The 9,963-nt window shown below is 45.9% G+C and overlaps 1 protein-coding gene across 1 annotated transcript; it reads left to right on the forward strand.

Annotated features, from left to right (window-relative positions):
- The first annotated feature begins 6,317 nt into the window (after positions 1 to 6,317).
- On the forward strand, positions 6,318 to 7,532 carry LOC119359369. The gene is made up of 2 exons (XM_037625590.1): positions 6,318 to 6,860; positions 6,953 to 7,532. Exons 1-2 carry the CDS (start codon positions 6,462 to 6,464, stop codon positions 7,259 to 7,261), a joined length of 708 nt encoding a protein of 235 aa, XP_037481487.1. The 5' UTR covers positions 6,318 to 6,461; the 3' UTR covers positions 7,262 to 7,532.
- Positions 7,533 to 9,963: the final 2,431 nt, after the last annotated feature.

Genomic DNA, 9,963 nt, shown 5'->3' on the forward strand with positions numbered 1-9,963 from the left:
ATTGTTGTTTGTTATTTCCGGCCTCATTTAAACTTGCCTTGATAGATAGTTTATTTATGCTTCATCTCTTGCCATGATAACAACATTTAATATTGTTGGGTACATAAACGAGAGAGAACTAAATAAGTCATGTGGTGTTTTCTTCAATATGAAACTCCGTTGCATATTGAGCTCCACTTAATTTGTAGGATTGTTTGTGCATTTTGCCATGCCATGCCTCTTTAAACCGGACATGCATCATACTTGGTTGTGCATCATGCCATCTTCATGTGTTGGTTGTTTACTATGTTGTGTACTTCTTTCCGGTGTTGCTTCTTTGGGTTCGTTCTGATAACGTCGCGTTTGTGAGGACCCGTTCGACTACGTCCGTTTGTCTTCTTCATGGACTTGTTCTTCTTCCTTGCGGGATCTCAGGCAAGATGACCATACCATCGAAATCACTTCTATCTTTGCGTGCTAGTTGCTCGCTCTTTTGCTATGCCTATGCTGCGATACCTACCACTTTCTTATCATGCCTTCCATATTGTTGAGCCAAGCCTCTAACCCACCTTGTCCTAGAAAACCGTTGTGTGGCTATGTTACCGCTTTGCTCATCCCCTCTTATAGCGATGTTAGTTGCAGGTGAAGATTGGAGTTGTTCCTTGTTGGAACATGGATATTTTGTTGGGATATCACAATATCTCTTATTTAATTAATGCATCTATATACTTGGTAAAGGGTGGAAGGCTCGGCCTTATGCCTGGTGTTTTGTTCCACTCTTGCCGCCCTAGTTTCAGTCATATCGGTGTTATGTTCCCGGATTTTGCGTTCCTTACGCGGTTGGGTTATAATGGGAACCCCTTGACAGTTCGCCTTGAATAAAACTCCTCCGGCAAGGCCCAACATTGGTTTTACCATTCGCCACCTAGCCTTTTCTTTCCCTTGGGTTCTGCAGACTCAAGGGACATCTTTATTTAAACCCTCGGGCCAGTGTTCCTCTGAGTGTTGGTCCAACTGAGCGATGTCCGGAGCTACCAGGGGCAACTTTGGGCTGGCCCACCCGACGTCTGGCTCATCCGGTGTGCCCTGAGAACGAGATATGTGCAGCTCCTATCGGGATTTGTCAGCACATCTGGGTGGCTTTGCTGGTCTTGTTTTACCATTGTCGAAATGTCTTGTAACCGGGATTCCGAGTCTGATCGGGTCTTCCCGCTAGAAGGAATATCCTTCGTTGACCATGAGAGCTTGTGATGGGCTAAGTTGGGACACCCCTGTAGGGATTTGAACTTTCGAAAGCCGTGCCCGCGGTTATGGGCAGATGGGAATTTGTTAATGTCCGGTTGTAGAAAACCTGAACTTGACCCTAATTAAAATACATCAACCGCGTGTGTTACCGTGATGGTCTCTTCTCGGCGGGGTCCGGGAAGTGAACACGGTGTTGGAGTAATGCCTGACGTAGGTTGTTCTAGGATCACTTCTTGATCATAGTTTTATCGACCGTGCCTTGCCTTCTCTTCTCGCTCTCATTTGCGTATGTTAGCCACCAAACATGCTAGTCGCTTGCTGCATCTCCACCTCATACCTTTTACCTTATCCATAATCTTAAATAGTCTTGATCGCGAGGGTGTGAGATTGTTGAGTCCCCGTGACTCACAGATACTTCCAAACCAGCTTGCAGGTGCCGTTGAACCATGCAGATGACGCAACCAAGCTCAAGGAGGAGCTTGATGAAGACCTTGTCCTTTGTGTTGTTTCGTTCCAGTTGATCAGTAGTGGAGCCCTGTTGGGCTCGATCGGGGATCTGTGTAGCATTTGGGGTAGTCTTCTTTTATTTTGGTTTTGTAGTCGGACCTTGTTTGTACCTGGATGATGTAATGCTTTATTCATGTATTGTGTGAAGTGGCGATTGTAAGCCAACTATGTATCTTTTCCCTTATGTATTACATGGGTTGTGTGAAGATTACCTCACTTGCGACATTGCTTTCAATGCGGTTATGCCTCTAAGTCGTGCTTCGACACGTGGGAGATATAGCCGCATCGAGGGCGTTACAAGTTGGTAATCAGAGCCTTCCCCGATCTTAGGAGCCCCCTGCTTGATCGAATAGCTGGCGTTGTTGAGTCTAGAAAAATGTTTTGAGTCTTTTAGGAATTATATATATCGGAGAGTTAGGACTTCTTTTTACTCCTCCGTCCCTTCGTCGCTCTGGTGAGGCATCCTGGCGTAGAGTTTTGACTCTTCTCTTCTCAAATTTCACTAAAAAAATTTAGGATCACGCGGGTATCTTGGAATCGTTCCGATCAATTTGTGATGAGAACATTGTTCTTGGTGCCTCCTGAAATTTAGGGGTTGTGGCAGTGTCCCGGGGAGTTGAGCTCCGAGGTGTTGTCGTCACAATTTTATCGTTGCAGTTCTAGAATACCTGAGTTTAGTTTCGCCGACATCGAAAATCTCTTTTATACAATTGTTGATGAGATAACCTCGATGCCACCTAGTACTGGGGCGGGAGTTCGGGAGTATCGCCATAACTCGTATAACAAATGCTTTCGAAGGTTGAGGTAAACGATTTCCGAAGGTTTCTTGGTTATGTGTTGAAGGATGGATACAACTGGATGTAGGATTTGCTAGTTTTAGGTGAGATATTATGCTTCCCCTGTATCCCCAACACCTGATTGCATAACCGGAAAATTTTGGGAGTTTATAAGTGGGAATTCAAGTAGCTCTTAGGATGTCTTTTCGACAGATGTATGATATGAAATTGGGGTTCGACTTCTAGTGGTCCGCCTATTCACTGTTGGTTTTACAGTGGTCTCGTTGTGTCTTAAAGAGTCCTTGGCTATGCCGACTCGGGGATGCTTCGTATGTCATGTGCACTGCCTTGTACATGATGGTGTTGTACGATCGAGCCCGTGTAGGCCCCACCACAAAAACTTCGGACGAAATCTCTATCATATGTTTGTTCCGGCTTATTATGCAAGCCAATCCTTTGTTTTGTTTTGAGTTGTGGTATTCGAGTTGCTTCGAAGTCAAATGTTGATTCCATCCCTTGTCTAAGTGGTGTTCTCATATTCCTATGTGAATACTAATACTTCTTGATCATCGAGATTGTCTTACCAATCCTTTTCAACCGGTGTGCTTCTCTTCAAGCGGATCCGTCCATTTTCAACATCCGCAAGATTCAATCTAAGCTCTCAACGTTGTTTGTTTCATCCATCCCAAGTGGCCTTTGTTTTCCCACCCTCCCACCCTTGTTTCTTCAAGGAATCGGATTTCTTAATCAAGTATCCATTTTATTCTTGTGAAGTCTCTTCATTCTTTTCTTTCAATGTTCGTATCAGGTGATTCTCATGAAGATTCTAATGAAGCTTCAAGTTCGTCACTCTTCACTCATTTTTCTTCTCCGGTGGATTCAATTCAAGCTTTCGGTGTTTAATCACATTCTTTTCCTTGTTTCAAATGTTTTCTCGTGCCGGTGCACCTCTTAATCATCCACTTCTCGCTATTCAATTTTTCCGGAGTGCTCAAGATATCTCGAAGATTCGTGTTTCCACTCTGCATTCGTTCAAGCTCTTTCGAGGTGGTTACCAAATTCAAACCATTTAATTCAACCGGTGCTTTCTCTCTTAAATCGTTCTACGGTGTTTCTTTTGAGTGGGCCCTAACCCACAGGTATTTTCCCAGGATCTTACCTGACTCTTCTTATTTTACCGGAGCTATTTTCAAATTCATCTCAAAGTTTGACGTAAGAATGATTTATCATCAGTCAAATGTATTTCTCCAAGATCTGTCAAATTCTTTTCATCGTTGGCTCAACCTTTCCAATTTTTTCATTCCGGAGTGCCTCAACAATTCATGGTGGTGTTTCTCATCATCATTCTCTGCGTTTGAAGACCGAAGAAGAGTTTTACCTCCATATCTTATCCGCTCTCTCACAGATTCGTGATTCTAGCTTGTTGCCATCCTCTCATATTTATTTTCGATTGTGGGAATTCTTTTCACCTATCCGGAGCAATTTAGGAGTCTTTTCAGTTTGATTATCCGGAGCCCATCATCTCAGAATTATTCATTCTCAGCTTTCAGCTCACATCCTCCTAATTTTACCGGTGCATCGATCAAATATCCTCTAATCAGTGCATGATCTCTTCGTTCTCTCATATATAAATTCTCTCAAGCATCTTCATTCATTTGCTAATTCTTCCAGGTGTTCCTTTATCTTCCCTTCGGTCATTTTAATTCTTACGGTGGTTCGTTCAAGATTTCTCTTACTTTGTTATCATATCAATTCATTCGTTGTTCCAAATCCCACCGGCGGTTCCATCAAGACCTTATCAAGTTATCGATATCTCTCTTAATCTTTTCTACGAGAATAAGTAGTATGCCAAATCCGCTGCTTGTCATCAATTTAAATTGGTGAAGGATACGCATAACGTAATTCTTATTATTGTTTCATCCAAGTGGTTAATTCTCTATTCCGGAGGCTCATCAAATTCCTGATTTTCAATTGTTCATCTTCTCTTTTTCCCGGAGTTCCAACCTTTTTCAACTATTTCATCACGGAGATCCAGCTAAGTCATTACAAGGATTCACCTTGTGCTTTCAACTTCTCTTTCTTTCGTTTGATCATTCTTTCATTACCGGAGTTCTTCATGGAGGTTCTACATGATGGTTCATCAAGGGTTTAATTCCTTCTCAAAGTGTTCATCAAGATTCTTTTCAAAGGAGCTCAAGTATTCTTCATCTTGCAATCTGGAGTGCAATTTGTTTTCTACCGTATAATTTTAGGTGGTGCTATGTCATTCTACATAATTTGAGTTCATGTTTCATGATTCACATGTTGTCAAGAATGAGATATCCTAAATCCATCAATCTCGTCATTGGAGTTATCTTGGGTTATATTTCACCTAAAGCCTTCCCTAAGGATTGTTGCTATTTATGGTGCTTATAAATGATCCAAGTTCTTCATCTACTCTCCCGGTGAAATAAGTTTCTTGTCTCCTTGTGGATATCAGTCCAATCTATCGTTTCCGCCAGTGGCAGAATTTCAACTCAGCTTTGAGATGCTCTCCATAAGCCCACTACAAGCTTACTCTTTTCGTTGTTGGTTTTCCAACAATTCCGTTCGACACTTCTCCTAAAGATGATTTTCAAGCTCAATTGTGGCACAACTTGGTATTTTCTTCTCCATTCTTTTATCTCAATTATCTAACTTCTATTCTTTCGTTCCGGAGGCATTGTGTTGTTGTTCTCTTCAACCCATCATCTTGTTTTGTCAAGATCATGTTCTTTCCTTTGCTTATCCATTTAACCGAAGTGTTGTGCCCTCTGCTCTAGTTCTTTTCATTTTATTAAGTTTCATATCACTTTTCAAACGGAGTGTTGTCCGAATCTGTTCTCCCTTGTTCCTCTTTTCTAGCGGTGTGTTTTCAATTTTGTTCATCTCCGTTGCATTCTTTTCTTCAATTTGTTTAACCTCCCAAGGTTCTTTGGTCTCACTCGTTTGTCAAAGAAGCAACTTAGTTTTACCCCTTCTCTTTCTTTTCCATTGTCCCTCCGGTGCCATTCTAGATCTCGGGACGAGATCCTCTCGTAGTGGTGGAGTGTTGTGACGCCCCGAGACCGATGTGCCAGGTTTCTTCCAGTTATTCGCTGTCGTTGCCATGTCATTTTCTTGCGTGTTGCATCTTATCATGTCATAATGTTTTAAAACTTGCATTAGTCCGGGTTCCCCCAGTTCCGCCCGTTGTTCGTTCTGAGCCCAGACACACTTGCACGCCCCCGCGGCATGTCCGAATTAGTATTTTATAAGTGTCCAGAAAATGTTCTTGGAATGGGATGAGAGTTGGCGTGCGGTCTTATTTTTGAGTAGGTAGGCCGCCTGCCAAGTTTCATCGCGTTCGGAGTCCGTTTGACGCCCCAACAGATAACTATAGCGGCAATATAGCCGGTCTAACGTCGGACGTTTTCGGTCTCCGGAAACAGTCGCCGGGCCTCCCTCTCTTCTCTTCTCTCAGCTCGAGACCGTCTACACAGCCCACTAACTACCGCCGGGTCCAACCTAACCTCTCTCGTCAGCCCGCAGTCCTCCTCGCGCGCGCGCCCGAAAAGTTGTCCCGGATCCGACCTGAGCAGACGTCACCATTGCGTCCGGATCATCCCCAAACGTCTACAAAACGTCTCCGTTTTGTTAATTGGACTTCCTAACATATTTTTTTGCGACCATCCGATTCCGGTCGAAGGAACCAAACGCCCCTATCCAAAATCCACTTACTATATATAGACCCCTAACCTAATCTGGACAAAACCCTAAAATCTAGGGACTTGTCCCTTCACCCGCCGCCGCAATCCCCATCGAATCCACATCGGGATCCATCCCTCATCCTTACCTGTCCAATGAAGCCGCTGCTAGCCTCATCCTCTATGGGGATCCACCCTGAATCTCTTCCAACAAACCACTGCAGGAGCTCCCTCCTCCTGATCTGCCTCCATGCCTTCTCCCGCCGTCGACCGCGAGTCAGGAGCCCGAGCTCCTCTTCCCGAGCCGCAGCCACCCCGCAGCATCCAACCTCGCCGGCCTCCAGGACCTCTGCTCCTCCTCTGTTTTCTTCTTCCCCCTCTCTCGATTTCTTCCTCTCTCACGCACCTCCCTCTCTCTCAGGTACGCCATGAGCAGCCCCATGGATGGGCTCCTCCAGCCGACGCCAAGTCCCCGCTGTGGCCGCCGTTTGTTCTCGTCGATGCCTTGCGGATCCCCGCCGAATCAGCCTCCTCCGCGAGCCCTTCTTGCCGGAGCCCCTCGACCTCGACCACCTGCCGCCATGGACTAGCGCCACCGCCGGAGATGCCCCGTCCGCCGCCCGAACCTGCCAAAAACGAGCTCCAGCAGGGCCGCCCTTTCCTCCCCGCACTCTCCTCGCGTCCTTCTTCTCCTTTCTCTCCTCCCCACTCACCCGAGCCTCTCTCTCTCTCTGCCCGCAGGAGCATGCCGCTGCCGCCAGGATCTTTTCATCGTCGCTGTTGGTTGGATCCAGCCGCCCCTGCTTCCCGTCGAGCCTCACCGCTCCGCCGGTCCCGTCGAACGCCATCGCCCGAGCCTCCTGGTGCCCGCCTGCCATGGCCGCCTCGTCCCTGCTCCAGAGGAGGACAAGCAACGCCTGTGCCGTTGCCTGCGTCGCCCAGATCCTCCGACCTCCGTCCTTCGCCGCCGCGCCGGAGTTTGCGCCGCCGCTGCTCTGCTTCTTTCGAACCAGGAAGAGGACGAACGCCTTGCCTGAGCGCCCGCGTTGATTCTCGCGGACCCGCTGCGTCGGCATGCCTCCTTCCACCGTCCCAGCTCCCCCAGGCCCGCTCCTGCGTCCAGCGCCCGAGGCCCAGCCACTGTTTTGGCCCGGCCATATAAGGCCCAATGTGAGCACACCCCTGGCGCCCCACCCTTTTTTTCCTGTTGTTGGGCCAGCAGATCCGGCCCAGTATTTTTTTAGGCTCTGCGAATTGAGCTAATTTCCAGAAAACTGTTGTTTTACAGAAAACCCCTTGTAGATCATGCATATAATAACTTAATAACCGTGCATCGGTTTAAAACAAACTTAATATCAAAGTTGCTTAGAATTTTGTCTAGTTTAATAATATGCAACTTTCATCTATGTTTAAAATGTCTAAAATTCTGTTTATTTAAATTTGCTCCTATGCCCTGCTAAAATGCTTTAATTCATAACTAAATAACCGTAGCTCCAAACTTAACAAACTTTATATGTAAATGGGGTAGAAAAATGCCTAGTTTAACATGATGGCTTTACTTTGCATGTTTAATAACTCTAAAATATGGTTTAGAGCAGAATAGTACCAAACCGTCAAATATGCACATGAGGTTTTTCCGGAACTGTTGTTTGTTATTTCCGGCCTCATTTAAACTTGCCTAGATAGATAGTTTCTTTATGCTTCATCTCTTGCCATGCTAACAACATTTAATCTTGTTGGGTACATAAATGAGAGAGAACTAAATAAGTCATGTCGTGTTTTCTTCAATATGCAACTCCGTTGCATATTGAGCTCCACTTAATTTGTAGGATTGTTTGTGCATTTTGACATGCCATGCCTCTTTAAACCGGACATGCATCATACTTGGTTGTGCATCATGCCATGTTCATGTGTTGGTTGTTTACTATGTTGTGTGCTTCTTTTCGGTGTTGCTTCTTCGGGTTGGTTCCGATAACATGCGTTTGTGAGGACCCGTTCGACTATGTCCGTTTGTCTTCTTCATGGACTTGTTCTTCTTCCTTGCGGGATCTCAGGCAAGATGACCATACCATCGAAATCACTTCTATCTTTGCGTGCTAGTTGCTCGCTCTTTTGCTATGCCTATGCTGCGATACCTACCACTTTCTTATCATGCCTTCCATATTGTTGAGCCAAGCCTCTAACCCACCTTGTCCTAGAAAACCGTTGTGTGGCTATGTTACCGCTTTGCTCATCCCCTCTTATAGCGATGTTAGTTGCAGGTGAAGATTGGAGTTGTTCCTTGTTGGAACATGGATATTTTGTTGGGATATCACAATATCTCTTATTTAATTAATGCATCTATATACTTGGTAAAGGGTGGAAGGCTCGGCCTTATGCCTGGTGTTTTGTTCCACTCTTGCCGCCCTAGTTTCAGTCATATCGGTGTTATGTTCCCGGATTTTGCGTTCCTTACGCGGTTGGGTTATAATGGGAACCCCTTGACAGTTCGCCTTGAATAAAACTCCTCCGGCAAGGCCCAACATTGGTTTTACCATTCGCCACCTAGCCTTTTCTTTCCCTTGGGTTCTGCAGACTCAAGGGACATCTTTATTTAAACCCTCGGGCCAGTGTTCCTCTGAGTGTTGGTCCAACTGAGCGATGTCCGGAGCTACCAGGGGCAACTTTGGGCTGGCCCACCCGACGTCTGGCTCATCCGGTGTGCCCTGAGAACGAGATATGTGCAGCTCCTATCGGGATTTGTCAGCACATCTGGGTGGCTTTGCTGGTCTTGTTTTACCATTGTCGAAATGTCTTGTAACCGGGATTCCGAGTCTGATCGGGTCTTCCCGCTAGAAGGAATATCCTTCGTTGACCATGAGAGCTTGTGATGGGCTAAGTTGGGACACCCCTGTAGGGATTTGAACTTTCGAAAGCCGTGCCCGCGGTTATGGGCAGATGGGAATTTGTTAATGTCCGGTTGTAGAAAACCTGAACTTGACCCTAATTAAAATACATCAACCGCGTGTGTTACCGTGATGGTCTCTTCTCGGCGGGGTCCGGGAAGTGAACACGGTGTTGGAGTAATGCCTGACGTAGGTTGTTCTAGGATCACTTCTTGATCATAGTTTTATCGACCGTGCCTTGCCTTCTCTTCTCGCTCTCATTTGCGTATGTTAGCCACCAAACATGCTAGTCGCTTGCTGCATCTCCACCTCATACCTTTTACCTTATCCATAATCTTAAATAGTCTTGATCGCGAGGGTGTGAGATTGTTGAGTCCCCGTGACTCACAGATACTTCCAAACCAGCTTGCAGGTGTCGTTGAACCATGCAGATGACGCAACCAAGCTCAAGGAGGAGCTTGATGAAGACCTTGTCCTTTGTGTTGTTTCGTTCCAGTTGATCAGTAGTGGAGCCCTGTTGGGCTCGATCGGGGATCTGTGTAGCATTTGGGGTAGTCTTCTTTTATTTTGGTTTTGTAGTCGGACCTTGTTTGTACCTGGATGATGTAATGCTTTATTCATGTATTGTGTGAAGTGGCGATTGTAAGGAAACTATGTATCTTTTCCCTTATGTATTACATGGGTTGTGTGAAGATTACCTCACTTGCGACATTGCTTTCAATGCGGTTATGCCGCATCGAGGGCGTTACATGCACAGCACCTTGATCTTCAAGGAGGGCATCGGGAAGAATAAATACAGCGACCAGACCGCACTAGACACCGCGGGGCCATTTGGAAGCATGATAATGTGGTGACGGCTGAGTAACT

This window comes from Triticum dicoccoides, chromosome 2A, assembly GCF_002162155.2.
Source record: "Triticum dicoccoides isolate Atlit2015 ecotype Zavitan chromosome 2A, WEW_v2.0, whole genome shotgun sequence".
Classification (NCBI taxonomy): domain Eukaryota; kingdom Viridiplantae; phylum Streptophyta; class Magnoliopsida; order Poales; family Poaceae; genus Triticum; species Triticum dicoccoides.

Excerpts from the sequence above, each read along its gene's own strand:
- LOC119359369 (XM_037625590.1), top strand. The coding sequence starts at position 6,462 with ATGCCTTCTCCCGCCGTCGACCGCGAGTCAGGAGCCCGAGCTCCTCTT. Across the intron at positions 6,861-6,952 it reads CCAAAAACGAGCTCCAGCAG|GAGCATGCCGCTGCCGCCAG; the intron begins GGCCGCCCTTTC and ends CTCTGCCCGCAG.